At 39.2% G+C, this 22,012-nt stretch overlaps 1 protein-coding gene across 3 annotated transcripts; it reads left to right on the top strand.

Moving 5' to 3' along the window:
- Positions 1 to 677: 677 nt before the first annotated feature.
- Positions 678 to 7,795, top strand: LOC310881566 (nuclear pore complex protein Nup153-like). Of its 3 annotated transcripts, XM_083799012.1 has the most exons (6): positions 678 to 888; positions 3,022 to 3,270; positions 4,696 to 4,821; positions 6,999 to 7,109; positions 7,247 to 7,285; positions 7,386 to 7,795. In XM_083799012.1, exons 2-6 carry the CDS (start codon positions 3,220 to 3,222, stop codon positions 7,464 to 7,466), a joined length of 408 nt encoding a protein of 135 aa, XP_083655138.1. In that variant the 5' UTR covers positions 678 to 888; positions 3,022 to 3,219; the 3' UTR covers positions 7,467 to 7,795. The 3 variants fall into 3 exon arrangements, 2 of the variants coding, with proteins under 2 accessions (XP_083655138.1, XP_083655137.1); XR_014572451.1 differs by lacking the exon at positions 7,386 to 7,795 and having other exon boundaries at positions 684 to 888; positions 6,999 to 7,377; XM_083799011.1 differs by lacking the exons at positions 6,999 to 7,109; positions 7,247 to 7,285; positions 7,386 to 7,795 and having other exon boundaries at positions 684 to 888; positions 4,696 to 4,946.
- Positions 7,796 to 22,012: the final 14,217 nt, after the last annotated feature.

The raw sequence follows: 22,012 nt of genomic DNA, 5'->3' as shown, positions 1-22,012 counted from the left end.
CTTTCGGTCAGGTGGGAATTCTCCGATCGTACCCGATGTATGCCGCAGAGTCAGTCTTCTACAAAATACAGCAACAGCTTTAGAAGGCTCTTGCAAGAGGAGGTGCTGGTGCTATAGCTATAGCTGTGTTTCTTCCAGGACATCTTCTGGGTTAGCCTGACTGTTGAGAGCAGAACTGTTTTTTGTGCGTATAGTCACTGCAATTCAGCATTACTAAAATTGAAAATATTTAGATTCACTGATTTTAATGGGTAGTATGGTCCTGACTGTCGCAGTAGATAATTGCTGAACTTCTGGTTTAGTTGGTTTTCACGGGAGGGTGCGAAGAGGAAGAGTCCTGGAACAAGTCTGTAGGTCAGGAGCTGTTCAGGCGTAGAGTTTCCTGATAGCCTTGCAGATTGACGACCTGCTGGTGAATTTTGGCAGAGGTTTCAAAACTTTGAACCTTGCCAAGGTCACTTGGAAGTGCAGAAAGTGATAGGTAGTTGTAAATCAATCTTAGGTGAATTTTAGGTTTACCAGAAGTGTAGCGATCCTATGCCAGGGATCAACCTCGTCGTCGTCTTCTGAATATTTGCTGTATAATATCTGTCTTCAAGGTCCGTGGAAGGTGGTATCGCAGCATATGCTGTTGACTGTGTTTCTGTAATTAAACAAGTGTTTTTTCTTTCAAGCAGGGAATAATTAGCAGAATGACAGAAACGGTGAAAAATATTGTACCGGCCTGGCTGCAGAAGTATTTCAATAAGCGTGAGGAGGAGTGTGTAGACAGAAATGAATCTGCAAACCAGGAGGAGACTCCGGTAAACTATCACCACGATTATTCAGATGAAGATACCATAATCGATGAGAGATTCACGCCTGAACCAGCAGGAATTAGTAGACGAGGTATGTGAAAAATCATTTGGAATTCTGGCCATCTGTATTTATTCACAGATTTCTAGTTTTGAATCTGAATTTCAAAAGGAAATTGGAATGAGGGTTTTGACAGAATGAAAAAAAAAAACAAACAATCAAAAAAGTCGAAACAACTGTTTGTGAAACCGTCTTAGCTTTAAACTGTATACACAGTTACGAAGCATACATCTTATGCTCTTGGAAGGCATCAGTTAACTTTAGGTACTCTATTAGCCAGGTGCTAAATGCTGAAAATAAGTCATTTGCAAGTGTGCTGGGTTGCATTTTCCATCTTTTAAAAGATATGGAATGAAAATCTGTCTAATTGCCTAAGGCAATTAAAAAAATTAATTTGTTTTGCAGTCTTCGAAACAAAAGACTAGATGCTAGAATGGCAGAGGAAAATTCCGTCTCGTGTCCCGACTTTGTTTGTTTTGTTTTGGTTTTTTTTTGTTTTGGGCTTTGATCAATTTAGTAAAGTTCCTCGTTAACTTGATGGTGAACTGGGGAACTTGTGCACGGATGTGGTTTATGAGATTATTATCCTTAAAATATTCAATAACTTTAAGGTCTACGCGGGGGGAGGGGGTGTCTTTGAAAAGGTATTTGGACCGTTGGCAACGAGGTTTGCAACTCCTTTACCTCATGAAAGATTAATTTGTCTTATATCCAGTGCCTCTCACTGTTCCTGTAGTCCTGTTGTATAAATTTGCATCTATTCTTATTTGAGTTTCTCTTAAATTAGCTGTTTTGGGGAAGTCAGCTTTTAATAAGTAAAGAAGTTTTGTCTGAGCGTGCGTAGGTAACCATAGATAATGTGGAAAGTCAGTTGCTTCTGTTGTTGGCAGAATCAAAAAATAAGGAGGAAATATCTTTGCCTCCAATCTCATCTAATTGTAAACAAGGAGATTGATGGCTTTCTGTGTAGCTGTAGCTTGGGAATGAGTTTGGAGAAAAGAATAGAGAAGGTCTTCGTGACTGAGGAACACATGTTGGCTTTCCTATGTAACTGCGTGAAAGGAGCTTTCAGTAAGAACAGCTGCACTGCAAGCTTGCTAACTCCAGGAGATCAGGAGCAGGTGGACACCCTGGAACCTTTTGCAGCTTATGTTGCTGTCCGTGGGTGTTGCTTACTATGCTTAAGAATAAGATTTTTTTTTTTAATTATTACTACATTTTGAAACCAATGTGTTTCTTCAGTTCTGAGGTATCAGTGTGCTGGAGCCTATATTGGGTGGCCTTCCGCCTGAAGAACTTTCTGTATCTCAAATGGTGCTGTCCTAAAAATCTGCTCATGGTTTGGAGAGCTAATTAGTGGTACTGCAGTGGTTATGAAGATTGAACTAACTAGTTTAAGCTTCAGTTCAAGTATCAAGAGGATAGTGGCTCAAAGTCATTTGAATTGCCCAGATTCCTGGGAGAGACAGTAGGCTTTCATCAGGCAAAATACCCATGAATAGTTCCATTCATTTAGCAAGATAGACTTCAAGGCCACCTATTCCAGGCCACTGGCATTGTTTGCAGACCCTTTGCTTCAAGAGGGAAAAATGCTCATCTGGTTACTTGGGTCAACATCCTTGTCCCTTGGGTCAAAATCCCAATAGTTAATGGGTAGGAGATGATGTTTTGCCTCTAACGTGAGCTGATATGGAAGAACTTGGGAAAAAAGTACTGCAAACGTTCATTTTCATGTTGTGTATTCAGATTAATGTAACCTTTGTTCCAATATTATGGAAGCTGCAGTGTTATCTGTAATTTACCGTGTAATCTCAAATTTTGTAAAGCTTATTGCAAGCTGTACATGGGAGAAGGAGTATATATGTTTGATTTAGTGAACGGCCAAGTCAGCGTTAGAGCATTTGAGCACGGGGTCAGAATGTGGTGTTGTAAAACCTCATAGTTAACTACTTCTGGATGCAACATTAATACTGTGTATCGCAAGCAGTGTTGTTGTTGTAGCCAGACAGTTAGATGCAACCGTATCTGGGTGAGGAAGAAGTTAAATTTGGCTTCTCTCTTTTTGCGCTTAGAACTTGGCAATAGCATGGCTGTCGATAGGAAACAGGTTTTGGCTTCTGTGAGCTTGTCTATAGCAAAGCTAATTATCTCCCTGTTCTTGTCTAGAACCATCCACAAGTAGATCAGCACTGAACTTCCCAGTTGTGTTAACAAGGCCCTCTCTTCATCGGAGCCGTCTGAATTATACCACGCTGGATTCTCCTGTCCCACCTTGTCAGCCCTCGACATCTTCTGTATTTGGCATTGGCAGTCCTAGGCTGTCCTTGATAAAAGAAATAGAAGATTCTACCTCTCAACAAGACGATGATAACATCTCAACAACCAGTGATTCCTCCTCTAGAGCATCTGATGAAGGTGATTTTTGTGTTCTCTGTTTAATTGACTTTTTTTTTAATGTGAAGTACCTTGCGTTCTTTAATATTCCACATCACCTTAGTAAATAAAATAGGTGAATGTCAACTTTGGATGCGAGAATTAAATTGAATTTTTAGTGTTTTAGAAGTATATAATCCTATCACCTTTTTAATAGAAGCGTGCTTTGGAATACGTTTATGATACCCTGATGTTAGAAAGAGTCAATGCTGAAATATACACGTTCAGCTAGGTTATATGTAAATTTTGAACTGGGACGGTAGGAAATCAGGCTGACTTGCCGTAGCTTGACAACTAGGCTGATTGTCTAGAAGGAAGAGTGACTCAGAATATCTAACAGACAGCTGGTTAAATGTGAATAAGTGCAGGTGACAAATAGGAACACGAGATGTTTTCCTGTGTTTCAGCAAGAGAAGATAAAGAAACTACTCTGTCATAAGCTATAGGCTGTTTTTTGACCTTTCTTGGTAGAAGGCTTCAGCTGTCAATACTTTCATGTCTTTTGCCAAATTCATTGAGGAAAGCACACCATTTTAAAATAAAAAATAAGCATCGTGTCGATGTAGGTTGGTACGTAGGTCTTCTCGCTGAAAGGGCGAACAGCAGGTTTGCAGCTTTTTCTAGTCCCCCATATAGACAGGGACTGACATGTGCTCAGCAGGTTTTGCAGAGAACTTTTGTACAGCTGAGAGTAGAGTTGCTGGGCTTTAGCAATATAACCTGAGTGCACTAGAACTTTCTGGTGTGTCTTCGTAAAACATACATGGGCAGAAGATCGTTAACTCTTAGAGCAGCCTTTGGGGAATCTTCCAGGTTTAAAACCTATGCGATTATGATCTGTGCTGGCCTCCAGCCTTTTACCAACACAGAAAAAAGCTTTGTCCGTACAAATGCACTGATGTTTATGCGGTCCTCTTTTATCTTAGCCTGAAGGAAAAAAATATCTGCATTGGAAGCACAGTATTAACTTGGTAAGATTGCTGAAAACTACTTGCAGCTCTGTGAACAGTTTTCAAGTTTGTAGGTGATACTTGGTTTTCAGTCTGTACGTGAAGTTGATCTATTTAAAGAAGCTGAAGTCATGCTTATTTTTCTGTAATGAAGAACTTGAATTAGTGTGATCTTTATTGTTAAAGTTCTGTACGTACGAGAGGCATTTACATCTAGCATACGTCATTTTGGCAGATGTTGCAGTTTTAAAAAATACTTCATCGTCACTGCTCTGGCCCACACAAGATGAAAGAACTCATTCCCTCTCGCAGCATTCTGCAGCTAGCTCTAAGAAACCTGCATTCAGTTTATTTGTTTTTGGAGGACTGTGTCCTGTAAGTACTGCACAGTATTTCTTTTAATCAGTTTGAATGTGTACCTGTTTTTCTATCCACTTCTCATACTGTGTTTCCGTAGGTACGTGGAAGCACGTCTGTTTTTAAGCAAAACCAGCTTGGGTTTTCTCCATTTTACCCCGGAAAGACGGCCTATGCCGGTGGTGCAGCTGTAAGATCAAGGCAGCCAAAGACGGAACCTTATCAGGTATGAGAAAGTAGTGTAGTGGGAAATAGTGATGGAAATAAAAAAAGCGGCACTGCCAAAGGAGCTTTGAGCAGGGAGCTGAATATGTGGTAACAGTTGCTCTTCTACCCTCTTGGTCTACAAAAATAGACGAGATTGATTTCTGTTTAAATTCTTTAATGACAGTTTTTACCACAGGTAATACTTGTCAGAAAGAACAAGAATGACAGTTTGGGCTAGTTGTTGGTAGTTGGGGTTTCCTCTGTTGTTAGGTCTTTCAAAAAATTCCATTCAAGTGCCATTGTCTGCCTCTGACTACATTACGTTAAAATAACTTGATGCAAAAAAACCAATGACAGCATAACTTTGAAAACTTGTGTTTATGGTAGCAAAAGCTACAGTAGTCAAACCTGGCTAATATTTATCTGTGGATCTTCTTTTCCAAGCATGCCTACATTCATGCTATGGATATGTTGTATAAACCTGCAGTCTTTGAAAATATCTAAAATCAACTTTGCTGATCCTTTGTTCTTCTGGTACACAGAGGCATGCAGGACTAAATGCAGTCCCAAGATAAGCAGTAACATGCTTTCTGTTTTGAATGATTCATATAGTTCTTGGAGAGAGTTATTTGCCCCCAAGAGTTCTTGGAAATAGCAAATAAAAACTGCTGACAACTCTGATTAGCTAGAGCTGAATCGAAAAGGAAAGTCAAATCAGGTTTGGTAGGAATGTATTTAAATGAAAGTGACTTTTATCGATAAATCAAAAGGAATTTGAAGAAAATGAAAACGCGGGTTTGCTGGCTCTGTTCTGACAGTCCATTTGTGCAACGGAAAAAGGGCAGTACAAGTACCTCACTTACGGGAAACCTTGAAACCTTGTGGTGCAAAGCTGGGAACCCTCTTTGGTCGGCTATTTTTGTTTTTTACAATATTACTGCATTATGGTAAAAAGAGGAACCAAAATACTAGGCTTTTAAAGGAGAGAGTAGCTTGCTTCTTGCTGCTTGCTGTGAATGACAGCAAGGTACTAGAGAGTCCAGCGAAGGGCCACCAAGAAGATCAAGGGACTGGGAGCACCTCTCCTCTGAGGAGAGGCAGGGACTGCTGGGCCTGTTTAGTATGGAGGAGATGAGGTTCAGGGGGGATCTTATTGGTGTATATAAATACCTGAATGGATGGTGCAAAGAGCATAGAGAGCCATTGTGTTTTCAGCGGTGCCCAGTGCCAGGTCAAGAGGCAACAGGCACAAACTGAAACGTGAGGCTCTGTCTGAGCATCAGGAAATGCTTTTGCACTGTGCGGGTGATGGAGCCCTGGCACAGGTTGCCCGGAGAGGCTGTGGAGTCTCCCTCTTTGGAGGTCTTCAAGAGCTGACTTGACATGGTCCTGGGCAACCTGCTCGGGGTGGCCCTGCTTGAGCGGGGGGGTAGACCAGGCGATCTCTAGAGGTCACTTCCAACCTTAACCATTCTGTGGTTCTGTGAGTCTCACTTGTGTTTTTACATGCTGCGTGGTCTGCTTCCTGTCTTCACATCGTGTGATAAGCACAGTGTGGTTATATGAGGGGTTTAACCTGGGAAGAAAAAAAGTCACACCAAAGGAAGTTTTTGACTGATATTTGAAGTTGGGTGGTGCAAATAAACAGTTTACTTTTTCAGTGTAATGTTTAGATCTGTTACAGTTTAAATCAGATCTTTATCTTTTAAGACAAAGATTTGCAGCCAACTTTAATCTTGGGGGAAGGGAGGAAGCAAGAGAGAAGTAAAACTAGTTCCTGGTTATGATTGTATACACTGATTTTAAGATGGTACACTTAGACCATCGTGAAACTCTGAGGTCTGTGTTGTTACTGAAAATGCTTTCTGTACCACAAGCCTTTTCTTGAGTTCTGTTTCCCTGATTACTGCTTCGGAGGCCTTAGCAGTCCTGGCATCATCCGTCTTGACCTTTTACAAGTACGGAGTTCTTTTATTGCTCGTGCAACAAGCACGTGCAAGATGCACTGAGGCCCAAGGTAAACTTCATTAAACTCCGAATGTATTCTCTTCTTTATGGCTTGAACTCCCAGTGACTGCATGTTTCTCTGTCATCAGAATATATTGATTGTATCATCAGTGTAGCCTTGGGACATAAAATACATGCCTCCTTAGCTGAGAATTGACCATTGTAACACTTAAAATGCTAATTTTTCAGGCACAAAAGAGAGCGAAAGCTAGAGAAGAAACTGTGTGGTCCCACGCTACCTTGAGTACCTCAGCGTGGTGCATCTTGGAGGCAGTGGAGAAGCTGTCAACCGCTTTGTTGGTAAATAGCACTTCTTTTAATCTGTTTTTGCTTCATGTGTTTATAAAACTTAGTAAATGTGCCATCAAAGGATAAAGATAAAACTATTCTTCCTTACGCTGTGGCCGGTTTAATTTATTGCGCTATTTTTTCAACAGGATGCTAAAAGAATGACATCTCTTTTGCCGCTGTGTTGTGTAAGTTGACCATGAACCCCCACATTTTTGTTGCAGGGAACCCTCTCTCTCAGGAAAAAAAAATTGCCCTCTAATAGTTATGCTTTGTTTTTTCCCTTAGCCTCCGGACATAGATAAACCGGATATTACTGACTTCCAGTCCAAACGAAGAAAGGTAAGAACCAATAATGTCTTAAGCTGAGGTAGATAACTTTTTCAATGCTTTATCACTATTAGAAAAATTTTCTCAAACCTCAGTGACGACATAGACATCAAATCAAGTTAATATTGGCATGTATCCACAGTAGATGATGGGCTGTGAAGATTACTCAGGTTAAGAATTATGTTATCTTTGTAAGTTGAGAGCAACAACTCTAGAACACACCAAGTCGTTTTATCTTGTCCCCCAACTTGGGGTGAAGCTGCATATTAAAATTCCCGTTGAGGCAAGTTTTCTCTTGAAGAAATGATCACAAATAGAAAAATACTGATTGAGTGGTCATATAGACTTTGTACAGACTTCCGTGTTCATTCGGGCACAGAAAACTAGTTTTTGTGCTTTTTATCACCATTCAAAGTAAAGAGGAGGAAAATTGTTAATTTCCGACGCTATAAATCTTACGCTCCTAAATTCCTATTTGGAGGTAGCACAGAACTGGTGAGAATGCTGTGGTAAAGCATGATTTCCTTTCATTTTCTTTAAAAAATGAAAACTAGTCATCTTTTTTTGATGACTTTAGTTAGGGGTATCATTAAATTGCAAAACTGTACCAGGCACAATAGCTCTTGGTGTATTAAATGCCTAACTGGGGGAATTAATATTTTTCATTTTTACCTTTAAAACCAGCGATGAACCATCGTTGGAGTCTGATAAATTTTCCATAAAATTAAATGGGCATCTCTTTCTGCGAAAACATCTGTGTTTCCAGTATCAGTCTGAGTGTACAAATGACCACTTGTTAAGTGTATGGGCTTCTTAGGCTGGAAATCAAAGTGGACAGTAATACTGGTTGCTTATTGCTTTTAACTCTTTCAATCTCTGTATTGTTTAGCCAGCACAATCTCCATTTGGTAAAGTTCTAAAATGAATGTAGCAGCAACTGCTTAGTTTTTAGGGGGGTAGAGGTTTTTTTTTTTCTTTTTCTTTTCTGACGCTATAAATCTTAACGCTCCTAAATTCCTATTTGGAGGTAGCACAGAACTGGTGATAATGGTGTGGTAAAGCATGATTTCCTTTCATTTTCTTTAAAAAATGAAAACTAGTCATCTTTTTTTGACGACTTTAGTTAGGGGTATCCTTGGGCTTATTAAATTGCAAAACCCTTAAATGACCACTTGAAGATCAGGTGACTGAAGGAAATAACAAGATGTGCAAACTTTTCATCTTCTGTTCTAATGAGAAAAGGGACAGTGTCTCAAGAAGTTTCTGTGCCAATTCCTTGATTGGATGGATGTATAATTAAGTTTACAATCACTTCAGAGTTTACAAACATCTCAGATTTCCTGGACCATCTTTTCACCATCTGCCAAATTACAAGGGCATGGAGAAGTGAAGTATATCATAAATATTATCCAAATAACTAAAACCAAATCTGGTGTGAATTCTCAGTTATATTATAGCAATACACCTGTGATAAGGCATTAAGAAAGATCTGCCAGATTTGCAACAGAGAGCCTGAAATTGTCAGCCACTAAATGAATGTTGCACGCAGCTGTCAGTGGGTGAAAGGAGATAGATTGTCTATTCATAATACTAGAATTCATAATGGTGGCGGGAGAAGGGTAGCCCGTGATGAGAAGCAATTATTTGCTGAGGAGACGATCGTGTGTTTTCCTGCTAAAGTGAACATGCGGTTGACGGAACACTTGTGCACTCGGGCTAAACTTCTGCAGTGGGTAGCAGTGATGTGGTATTTTTCTTATTTCAAGGAACTGTACCAGGCAGAATAGCTCTTGGTGTATTAAATGCCTAACTGGGGGAATTAATATTTTTCTTTTTTACCTTTAAAACCAGCAATGAACCGTCGTTCACTCGAAGTAGATTTGTGAACTTACATAAAACATGTCTTATTCAAGGTTTCAAACTGAATGTAATATTTTTTAGAAAGATGTATTTTTATATACTTTAGAGAGAGTGTGAATCCTATTACTAAGAGCTGGGAGATACTGTGAAATTAAAGCTGCAGCGTAAACAAAAATTTCCTGTTGGTATTGATTTGAACAATAGCATGCTTCCTAAGACTGTATTTTCTGATCCTTAAGACTGCAGGCGGAGCCATCGGTAAATCTTGTAGCCTTTAGGGTTTGTTTTCTGTCTGACAGTTCAGTTAAGTCAGTTTTGCAGAACACACAGTGGTCTGTGTTAAAAATTAACTCTGGTCTGTGAAAATGCTTTGAAAAGGCAAGTCAAACCCACTACTTGAAGTGCATCTAATGCACATGTAAAGCATTGGATCATATTTTAATGAATGAGATTATTGTAAGACTGACAAGTTGGTTTTTTTGAGTGTGTTCTATTGTTTGTGTAACTTTGAAGAGGGAAAATGTAGGGAATGTGAAGCCCAGAAGCCTGTATAATTAGTTGCTTAACACTTCGAATGTTAAATTAATGAATTAAGCTACTGAAAAAAAAAAATCACAGTGTGGGCAGAGGAAAAGATAGGAGCATATTCTAGGAACATGGGTTATTTTAATTATGGTAGCATGAATTATTTTGTCTATGAAGCTAACTGCCAAATTTTGAAACGGAATTCAGTCAGACTTTGGCTACTTATATATAGCTTTATGGATTTCGTTACTGGTTTTCTGGTGATTTCCCTCTACAAGTTGAACGGTCTTCAGAATTTTCAAATCGTATTCACTGAGTGCCAAGACCGATGGGGGGAGGTTTATAGTTCTGTAATTTGTTTTCATCAATAAATATTGGAATTAATTTGGGTGGACGTAAGGATAAATTGATTGCTGTTTCCCTTTCAAAGCTGGAATCCCAGAATGCATTCCAGCCTCCACCTGTTAAGAGACTTGTGACACCAATGGTAAACCGTCAACCGATGCGTTATACGCGGTATTCTGAACCATCACCGACTTCAACTACTCAGTCCAGCAAAATTTGCCAGAGAGTAGACACAAAGTACCAAGTGAGTACATTTTTGAGTCCTTATGTGCCTGTTTTTTTTTTCCAGTCTTGGAATGTTTCTCAAACCAATTGTTATCCTATCTTTGCAAAAAGTACTGATAGTATGTTTGAGGCGAGCTTTAAGGCAGTGGGAACCATTGTGAAATAGATTGAGCTTTTATGGATTTAATTCTGTTTTTGGAACACTCAGTGTCTTGTGGTTGTTTTCACGATGTCATGATGTGCTATTGAGTCATCCTGTTCTCAGTGAAAGAATATTAAAAGACAGAAATGTTTTCCTTTTATATTCTCATGTACACAAAGCTGTCACTGATGAAACATGCTCGTGTTCTGTGTAAACTATTCCAGGTGAGCTATGTGCTCCAAGTGAGAGTTCTGACAATGTGCTGAGTTATCGGTTTTGATTGCTTTGGAGTAGATGGAGTCTGATAAATTTTCCATAAAATTAAATGGGCATCTCTTTCTGCGAAAACATCTGTGTTTCCAGTATCAGTCTGAGTGTACAAATGACCACGTGTTAAGTGTATGGGCTTCTTAGGCTGGAAATCAAAGTGGACAGTAATACTGGTTGCTTATTGCTTTTAACTCTTTCAATCTCTGTATTGTTTAGCCAGCACAATCTCCATTTGGTAAAGTTCTAAAATGAATGTAGCAGCAACTGCTTAGTTTTTAGGGGGGTAGAGTTTTTTTTTTTCCTTGTTTGTTCATAAATGATAGAAAACAGAAAAGTATGTCCCTTTTACGGGGTTGGCAAACACAAGTTTTGATGAAAACTCTCCCCCCCACACACACAATTTTTGTCATTTTGTTTAAAATAATTACTTTCTTTGTTAGAGGATTTGACAAATTTGATTTAGTGTTCTATCAGTTTGTCCTCAATGCTGAGTGAAGCAGTGATGCTTACTTTAGCCCCAAAATTTAACTGAACTGTACCCACAATGCTGAATTAGGGAACAACGTTAAGTAGGTGAGGTGTATTCAGGGCTATAAAATTAAAAATAAATAAATAAAATAAAAACCACAAAAAAACACATGAAGTGGTTGTTGGTACTTTGTGTATTCTGTACATATTCAGCTAAGTCTTGAACTAAACTTAACTTGCAGGGGATGAGAGAGAAGACTTTGCCTGCAGAACAGCGAGCAGAACCATCTGAAAGGTATGACATCTATTAATTTAAAACTTACTTGAAGGAAGAAAGACATCTCCTTTTTCAGTACGGTCTGCACCTGAAAGGTGGTGACAGTTCTCAGTAAAAGGAATGGGAAATCCAATGAAAATTTTGTATTTTGAGGCAGCTGCAAAGTCTGGATTGTGTTTGAAGATCAATATAACTTTGAGAAAATTGTTGTTTTTATGAAAGGAAGGAAGATGAGCAAGAATAAAAGTACTGATACACCGCTTTTTATCCCAAGTTTATCTTCTGAGAAGGATACGAAGATGGGAAACGAAGCACGTTATAATGCTGTATCCACAGAAAGGATCTTTGCTATTGGAGGCCTTATTTTTTCCTTCTACAGGAAATATGGCTCATTTTGTAGTTTAACTAAATCTGTAGCGTTACAAATTTTGCTTTGACAGATATTTGATGGTTTATAACTCAGTTTACTTATAACAAAATAATTTGTCCCTCTTAATGTTCCCTAGGGGAAAAGCTATTAGTTTTAGCTATTTAATTGCTTGCAGTTTGAAAGCTCTGTCCTAATGGGATGATTCTTTCTGAAGCATTCTTTAGAAGGTGAAGTAGGCGAAGTGAGTTACAGTTCAGGAGGATGTTTATTGATGTGTTTTTTTCTTTATTTTTTAAGCAAAAACATGGAGGAAGATTTATGATTTATTATTCTTTTTTTTAATACTCCTTTCATGATGAAGTTAATTGTCTGCTTTGAGTTCACATGAAGACCATGTGTTCTTTAGAATCATTTGAGGCCAAATGCTAACTCATCTCTAAAATAAAAAAAATCCAGCAGAATTAATTGAATTTCTTCTTGAGGAGACTGCTTTGTGTTATACTGCTTTCTTGGTTTAGGTCAAATGAGTTATCCTCCAGATAATATTGATGGCTTTTCCTTCTGGGCAAATGGTGTTTTGGGTAATAATGCTTGAGTTAAGGGACTTTGCACTCGGTTTTTAGGGAGTCGCTCTTTTCAAAGAACAGTAGCAGGGAATTTTGTTGACTCTATGCTCATCTGCCAAGCAATTCTTAGGTGACCATGGGCATTCTTTGGCTTGCAGAAAGAACTCAACACTTTGTTTTGGCATCTAAAAGTTGGACTTCACAACAACCACCTTTTTAGGGGTGGAAGCGACTGGCTTTAAGGTTCTGGTACAGGTGCAATCAGGTGCTGGGTTTTAATTATGTTTTTTTCAAACTGTTCTAAATTGTCTTTGTTAGAACTCCTTTCTACTTCTCCATTTAGGAAGGAGATACAGAAAACTCACACTGCTTTTGATTTCGTTCACAAAGTTTATTGCAGTGCCCTACCTTTTGTTTGTAGAGTAGGTAGTGGTGGTAGTGTTTTTTGTGATGCTGGTCTCTGTTGGGTGCCATGTTCTGGAGCAGGAGCACCACACTGATCTGCTGGCAAGAGTCCCTTTGGACAGTTGAGTTGGAATACTCAGTAAATCTCTGGCCCACCAATGCTATATATCTATGCGTGTGTGTGTATATATATATATATTTTATATCCTGAGTCCAATTGTAGATTAGACTTGCTTGAAGGCTGACAACTGTCTTTGCCCCCTTGAAGCTCACAGGTGTTAACAGAAAGAGGAATATGGGCTATTATGGGCAAGCGATAGTTGTCTGAATGAAGATCTATTTTGATGTAAGACTTTTTTCAGAATTCTAATGGATTGACAGTTTGGATTAGAGAAAAGTCTGAGCATCTGCCTTAGGGATCTGTCATCCTCTATGCAGTTACAGTGCTAAGCAGGCTGTTGTCAAGTATTTGACAAGTTTAGACCAGTTCTCCTCCTCAGTATTGTGGGAGTTTGACCTGGTGTCTTCCAGTGCGATCTAATGCACTTTTGTACTGACTGACTGATTGGCTGCAAGATAAGCTTTGAGGTCACAGTTTTTCCAGGCATACTTCATTTTCTTGCCATAGTACTTTTGTTAGAGTTATTCCCTATTCCACTTCTGGTTTGGGTTATTTTTTCCCCATTTGCTCTTGGATTAGGATATCTTTCTGGTTTTGAGCTAGGCTTTTTTAAGTACCAGAAAAACGCCTTTGTATGCCTTACAAAAGGGATCTGTATTCATGTCTGAAAAGACTTCTGGAATGTTGGCATACCCAAACACCTCTGCTGTTCCTGCTGATGGCCACACGAAAGCCAGAGCTGCTTCTGAAGCTTAGGCCATATTACCTTGCCACACAAGTCTAAGGCGTCCCTATTCTATCAGAGCTGTTGGCAGTGTTTCCCATGTGTATGTGTGCATATGTGCACTCTTTCTGTATTTTTGTGAGCTGTTCTTTTATATCCCTGCAAAAGATACACGTGCATCGCAGAATCAGAGAACCAGTCCTATTTAAAGGAAGCACTGGAAAATAACAATCTAAATCAGCTCTTCTATTTCAGGTCTTCTGGCTTAGTCATTGTTCCCGTGTGAACGGTGCACTTATGTATGTCCTTTTCATTGCTGCTGTTAATAAAGTTTTTCCTATTTAGAACATCAAGTATTTACCAGCGTTTAGCAACTTGTGAGACAGCTTTAGTTTTTTTCTGATCAGCAGGTTTCAATTCTAGGACTAATAACAGCTCTAATATCTTGAAAAAAAAATTTGGCTGGTAATTTTTTTTTCTCTTGTTTCCCCCAACTTCTGTACTGTCGTGTGCTAGCAATGTGACCAGCTACAAATTCAGTACTGCTGCGTCCAGTGGTCTGTCTTCAGGAGTGAGTAGCGGAGGCGGCAAAATGAGAAGGGAAAGAGGAATACACTATTTATCAAGAGCTGTACAAGAACAGGTAAGTGACTCTTAAATTAATTGCTGTCACTGAGCTTACTGAAGTAACTAGCTAAGTGTGTCAGTTTTATTGCATCATAGTAAATTATAACAATACCGCTTTATTTTTGCATTGTTTTTGTTTTCTTGTGGGTTTCAGAGCAGGCTCCAATTGATTTCCTGTGTTTGAATACCTGAACTTTGCTTATGTAATTTTGAAATTTTTAATTCTCTTACCTTGGAGATTCTTCAAACTATAACATTTCTCGTTAGCAATTGAATGAATGAGTCCTAAGAAGAGAAGTTTTGGTGAAGGTGTGTATAGTTTTTCTACAGGAATGATACTTGAAACGAGTGCCAAGTATAAAAAGAAAAAAAAAGCTTAATTTTTGGTTTCATATTTAAGTCGTACAGAAAGATACAGGCCAAGAGTGTGAAAAAGAGTAGTAGAAGAGAGCATTCTGCATGTCTGCTAACGATGACTCAGTTTTTGATACTCACCAAACTCATTGTGAGAGAGTTTTTTTCTCATTTTAATAGGAAAAATCTATTCCATAAAACTATGACCATGAATATTCAGATTATTTTTTCTTTTATTGGATGTTATATAAGCTGCCTGTAAGTTAATTTAAGTATTTACGTTAACATTAAGTATTTAATTAATATTAAGTTAATATTAAGTATTTAAGTTAATTTAAGTTTCAAATCATTAAATGGGACTTCTGGATGATGCAATATAAAGAAATCGTAAACACTGTTGTTTATTCCTGTAACGCAAATAAAATAATGGTCCAAATATCAAAAGTTCCATAAACTTTTCAAATCAAAACTGTGAAACAGATGTAAGCTACAGGATGCACTGAATATCAGTAGTACCAACTTACATCCCTTCCTAGTCATTTCTAAGTAGATCATGATAGTACTGTACAAATTTTGGTCAGATTTCCTATGCCATTTAAAACATAACTCATCCAATCTTAGTAATCGAATAAAGTAAGTGGCAGGGATGAAAATTGAAGTTGTTAAGAGGCTGTTTTCTGATTTTTATATTTGCATCCTGATACATGGTATAGACTGTATTTACCAGAACACAATCTTCAGTGCTGCTAGTCTGACTTTCTTTGGTGCTTTTTGTGTTTAGTTTGGTTGTTGAACCTACCTGCTTCTTTAAACATTACCTTTTTCCACGTTCACTGCTGTAATGACTTTAGAAACTTTGGCAGCTATCCTGCCTAATTTTGCAAGAGGAACACTTTCTCACTTGTCTTGAGAGTGTACTCTTAATTGAGGCCATGCGAGGGTAGTTAGAAAGGATGATGCTTCTCCAGAGCTTTGATGACTAAAGTATAGAAAAGAAAGAAAAAAAATGTGATCTGTGCGTCTCTGTTCTGCACAGGTTTTGAGTTAACTTTCAGTGTTCTTGCTGTACAGTTGTTGAATAATGTGGAAGCAGGCCTGCCATAAATTAAAATGACGTGGTAGACAGAGGTGGGGAGATCGGGATTTCTTCTGGAAACTTGCTTTCTCTTAATTTGTATGGATTTTTGTTCTATTTAATTTTGTTAATAAATTGGGTGGGATGGGGTGAGAAAGTAGTATGTCTTGTATAAGAAAAATTAAAATTTGCAACTTTAGGAAGTGGAGGAACCAGTGCTACCGAACATACCCCTACCCATCAGTGCTGCATCGCTGCCTCAGTTCAATTCTAGTTTCGTTGGTAGTAGCGCTGTCTCAGCGTCACCGAGCGCTGTTTCAACAGCAGCAATGAGCACGGCAACTCCAGCAGCTGCGACGGGCATGGCAAATCCATCAGAGGTGGAGGGCATGACAGATCCATCAGAGGTGGAGGGCATGACAGATCCATCAGAGGTGGAGGACTTGACAGATCTATCAGAGGAGGAGGTGGAGGACATGATATATACAACGGCGACGTCGGGCATAACGTGTTCAACAGTGCCCTCAGGCTTGACATATCCAATAATGGCGGCGGGCATGCCATATCTACTGATGACAAAGGACATATCAAGGTCAACAGCGGCAACGACAAGCGTGGCAAATTCAACGGAGGCGGCAGGCATGGCAGATGCAGCAGCGACGGCGGCGGGCAAGGTAAATCTTTATGCTATAAATAATGTTTACAATGAGTATACTGCTTTATTGCGAGTTGACTTTTTCTGTGGTGCTCATGAAACTAACAAATATTAGTTTCTACGCAGCTGAATGAATTGGGGTTGTATGCCAGTTTGGGGAAAAAGGCATAAATGTTTTGATTCTGCTTCTCTCAGTCTTAGAGCCTGCCAACTCCCATTTAACGTGATTGTATAACTGCTTCAAATGCTGTGGAAGTCTGCGGGGGAAGGGGGGTGTGGACTTTATGCCACGTTATTTATAGTGGTTTGGGCAGGGGTAGAGTTAATTTTCTTCGTAGTAGATGATGCTGTGTTGCAGATTTGTGAGCAAAACAGTGTTGGTAAGGCACTGGTGTTTTAGCTGTTGCTGAGCAGTGCTTACACAGTGAGAAGTCCTTTTCTGTGTCTCACGCTGCCCTGCCAGCGAGGAGGTCGGGGATGCACAAGAGGCTGGGAGGGCACTCAGCCAGGACAGCGGAGCCCAGAGGACCGAAGGGATATTCCACACCATTTAGCATCGTGCTCAGCAATAAATGCTGGGGGAAAGAAGGGGAAGGAGTGGGGAGTATGTACAGGGTTATGGCATTTGTCTTTCCAGGTAGCCATTACATGCGATGAGTCATTAATGCTACCTCAAATTTAACAACTTTACTTCTTTATTTCCAGTTCTTTTCCCTGTTCCATTTGGAGGGAGTGAGCGAGTGGCTGTGTGGTGCTTAGTTGCCTGCAATGGTTAAACCACAACTTTATTTAAGTTATTAAATTAGAGGTAACGTGGTCATATAAGCCTCACATAGAATGAGCCTAGGGTGCAATAATTGGCATATTATTGCAATAAAATAAACATTAATCTGTTCCAGAGTACTTGAAATATTTTTTGTACGGTTTGAAGTAGACAGCTGCTTTAACATGTTGAGGTGTTTGCTGAAGTTCTTGGAGTATCATTGGGCTGAGTTTGCCGTTCTTCAGCTTCCTGGCTTGCTTTTCCGTGCATTTAGACCTAAGTAGCATCTCCAGCTTTTCCTCTCAGTTTCTGGAATTTGGTTTTGAAGATATTGTCCTATACCCACTTGGAAACTTCCCTGTGTTTTATTATTACTTTTATCTGCAAAATAACTCAAACATCAGGTTTTTCGACGTCACTGCGGGACTTCTGTTGGGTAGTGAATTCAGGTAGTTGTTGCTCTTAAATATAAACCTTTAATTCTTTTGAAAATACAGATACAACCAACAAGTACTGTTAGCAGTCCTGAGTTTGCGTTTTCATCTCCAGTTGTGAAATCTACTGAGGCAGAAGTGCTACCTACGTCTTCTGTAAGTAAAATAATAAAGGAGCTTGACTTTTTTTCTTAGGCATTTAGTAGGCTGTTGCAGAACACTAAAGCAGAATCTGCCTTGATGGAGAAAAGTATGTAGGCTTCTGGCTTATAATTTGTCATTCAGCATGCGTGCTACAAATGTGAAGAGCAGCTTTCAGATTTGGTTTTGTGTGTGCATTCGATTGGAGTTCCTGTGGCTTGAGAATCTGAAAAACCTCTCTTGTTCATAGCAGATTGGGTTTACATTTAGTGTTCCCGTTGTAAAATCGGCAGAACTTTCTGGACCCAGTGGTACTCCAGTGACGCCCTTTCTTACCCTAGGTAACTGAAACTTTAGCACTTCAGATCTGAAGTGCTGATTTTCCTTTTTTTCTTTATTAAATCTTCAATCTGTCCTGTCTGCGCATGCTAGCAATTCCAGGCAGTGTTGGACTTCTGCAGTATTTTTCCAGTGACAGATCTGCTTTTATATTTTTTTTTTGTTTTGTTGCTTTTTGTTTTGCTTGTAATCATAAAGCATTGCAAAGTAAGTAGAATTTGTGAAGATTCTTATGTGAGAAGCATGAAAGCTGGAAATTCTTGTTTCTAACAAAAGTGAGTATAATCTGCTCTAACTAGGTCACATTGTGAAAGCTGTTTTTGTTTTCTTTTGTTTCAAAAGACACCACCACCTCAACCAACATCAACACACAGAAAGAGGAGGTCAAAGATTTTGCTGGTGGTCCCTTCACCACTGCCCACGTCTTAAAGGAAGGAAGCGTCTTAGACGTTCTAAAAAATCCTGGAGAGATAATGAACTCCTTTTAAAAAGATGCTGCAAAAAATACGCTAGCATTTTTTATTAAAAAAAAAACAACACACGACTTATGGTTAATAGAGTATCTGCTATAAATATGAATGTAGGAGAGCATTACATTAAGCGCTGCGTTTGTTAGGGTGCATCTGCCCCCTTCTATTCTAAGTGGTGTTTGTTGCTGGAAGTAAAACTGCAAGATGAAAAGCAGATGGGTTGCATCTCCTTTACGTGTTAGGATGTAATTGTAAATGAGGTACTAAGAGAATTAGCCAGATAATCGGTGTTTCATTTTAAGTAAATACAATTTGTGGAATTGAAAAGGAAATGTTTGTAAAGCTCAACACTCCTGTCCCACCTTCAGCCCAGGTGAAGAAAGAATAGGAAAGAGCTTCAGTTCCAAATACATGGCGAAAGCTGCGAATCTTTGGGCCTTAGCTTACAATGGCTCCTGTGGATTAAAATTTAAACTGCAAACAGAAGTGGAGTGTTTTACGTTAAAAACCCTTTTCTGAATTTTGTTTTTAAGCAATTGCAATTGTTTTCAACAGTTTCATAAAGTGTGTCTGTGGAAAAGATATCTTTTAAGAAAAAGGGCTTTATTGAATTTGATCTTTTCCCAAAAGTCTTCTTCTAACTTACATACTTGTTAAGAAGGCAGCACATTTCTCTGTTGGAAAGAGCTAAGTGAGAGAAAATACATTGTGCATTTTGTTTAAGGAAAGACCTCTGAGTGAAGTGACATTCACTTTCTTTATCGGTTTAAAAGAAGCAGAATCTAAATCCACATTGTTCAAAGACTTCATTTTTGATTAAAAAAAACCAACAAACAAACCACAAAACAACTATGTTCAAGGTAGATTTACAAGCAACTTGAGCTGCTGTTTAAGATGCATTTCCTTTAGTCTTTCTGTATTAGTAGCTTGTCTTTTCTGTTAAAATTGCCACCTTTTAAATAAGGAGTTGTCCTAATTATAGAAAATTAGACAGTTGTTCAATTGTCTTGAGTTTTTATTATTTAATTAATATTCAGCATCTGTGGGAAAATACCGTATGGATTGCTGCTCCGAGTACAAACTTCTGTACAGTTACTGGAGTAGATTTGAGTCATCTGCTACGGAAGGAGGAGCTTTAGAAATTTGATTCGATTGGGCATCGCGTCTTAATCAAATTGTATTATTTCCATTCCACGTTGGACTGTCAGATTTCAGTCAGCTACTGTCTGTTTGTACTTGTATCGACCAGTGAAAATGTTGATTTAAAGCTTGCTTGGAAACAAAGAGTTAAATGAAGCTTTAACGAAATGTTCTGTTGTGACCCAGTGCAGCAGATGAAATTTCATCCGTTTAGATAAGATTTCTGGGGACTTCCTGTTGCGCTCGGTCTGAATGTCTAGTTGTAACCATTGGCACCTGGGTTGAAATTTTTGCCCTCTAGTAAAGTCACTTAGTTACATGTAGTGAGGTGCTGCGCTAACAGGAAGACTTTTTTTTCTTGCTTCCTAGACTTTGGATTGTTGAAAACACGCTCTTCTACGTCTGCGCAACCTACAACAAGCACAGTGGTTTATACTAGGCCTGCAATAACAACTTTTTCTGCAGGTAAAGAGACTTCTAAACAAGCATCGTACTGGCAATCTGATACATGTGACCCTTTTCTGCAAAACAAAGACATGAAGGACAAATGTGTAACTTGTCAAGCTACTAAAGCCTCAACAGTTGAGAGTATGAAACAGACAGTAAGTTCAAGTCAATGCGACACCTCAAAGCCAGCAGCGCCCCCAGCAGGGATGCTGGGCTTTGGAGACAAATTCAAAACAGTACCTGGAACGTGGGATTGTGATACATGTCTTGTCCAAAACAAACCGGAAGCTACAAAATGTATAGCATGTGAGACACCAAAACCTGGAACGGGAGTAATGCCTGCTCTGACATGACCAGTGGTCACAGACAGCTCGGTGACAGTGACATCCTCCTCGAGCAGCACTGACACAACAGCCACTCTGGGCTTTGAAGACAAATTTAAGAAGGACAAAGGCTCTTGGGACTGTGGAATATGCCTTGTACCAAATAAGACGGAAGATAACAAATGTGTAGCCTGTCAGTCTGAGAAACCAGGTATGGTCCTTTTTTTCCTGTTGTTTCCATCCTAGCCTCTGTGAATCTTGTACAGAATAAAAGTACGTTGCATATATGGAATATTTTAAGCAACACGATTCCCAGGTACGGTTGATGGATTAGCGGCTGTCTGCAGGATTGGTTTACAGGCACTTCAGAGGTCTCAGCCCAGGTTCCAGCCTGTCGCATAAATTGAACTGATTGTGAAATGTATTAGTACGGAGCTGGATCAATGCAGATACCCCCGGCTTTGCAGCTGGTGAGGGAAGATGGCTGAAGTGGGTGACTTAATTTAAAAACAACATAGTGATTTTTCACTGGCGAAAATGAGAACTCCATAGAAAGAGTTAAAAATGACTGCGTTTTTCTCTTTCAAAAAATAAGTAAAAAAAATTACAGAATGTGTCCAAAATGCCTCTACTCACCGTTTGTATGTAATTGAGGGGAGATGTGAAGCCAGATTTCAAGACAGTGTAGTCTTAACTAGTCTTAAGCTAAAGCAGAGAGATGCCTATGAAGGTCAGTGGTAGGCTTCAAGAAAGCGAGTGACCCGCTGGGTAACTTCTTCAGGGCAGTACTGGGTTGTTTCCCATTGTGTGTGACCGTAATTGATTTTGAGCGTGGTTGTATTGTTTTTAAAATACGATTCTAATTCTAACTTTGACTCTAAATGTCATTTAACATGCCATTACATCGAAAAACACCTGTGCAAATATATCGTGGAAGAAACAAATTAAGATGGACTAGACCGGGCTTTTGTATTCATCCTGTGCGGTAAGACTGAAATTTCATGAGGTAAGATAATGGATTTCAGACAGAGTTGATTCTCTTGGACTTCCAACCTCTGAGCGGTCAGTCGGCATCTTTGTCTGAGGCTCTTGCCATTGCAAGGAGGAATTTTGGAAATGAGGGGTTTACTGTGACCATGGTGCAGTGAATTGCACGGTTACGTTGCACTTGTCAAGAGGAAAAGCGATGCAAGTAATACTAGGATAAAAGTTTTCTGCGTGTGCTGTGGAAGGGAAGAGCCATTCTTGTCTTTCCGGTTTTGAATTTGAAGCGTTATCTTCTGCTTCTCTCTTAAAAGGCACCTTTTTTTTAAAAGGCACCTGTCAGGCCTCTTTATGGAGGTTACACTGTGGTCAACAGCAGCAGAAGCTTGTGTGCTGAACAGAGTTGTGTGTTGTTTGGAAGCTTTGAGTTCCACTCTGGTTTTTTTTTTTGTTTGTTTGTTTCTTTGTGGGATTTTGGTGGCTTTTATTTTTTTCAGGGGCGGGGGGGGGGGGAGTTGCGGAGTAGTTTTGAACA

Source organism: Anser anser, assembly GCF_964211835.1.
Source record: "Anser anser genome assembly, chromosome: 14".
In the NCBI taxonomy this organism is placed as follows: domain Eukaryota; kingdom Metazoa; phylum Chordata; class Aves; order Anseriformes; family Anatidae; genus Anser; species Anser anser.
Note: the sequence above shows the minus strand (reverse complement) of the source record. Positions and strands in the feature narration are given on the sequence as shown.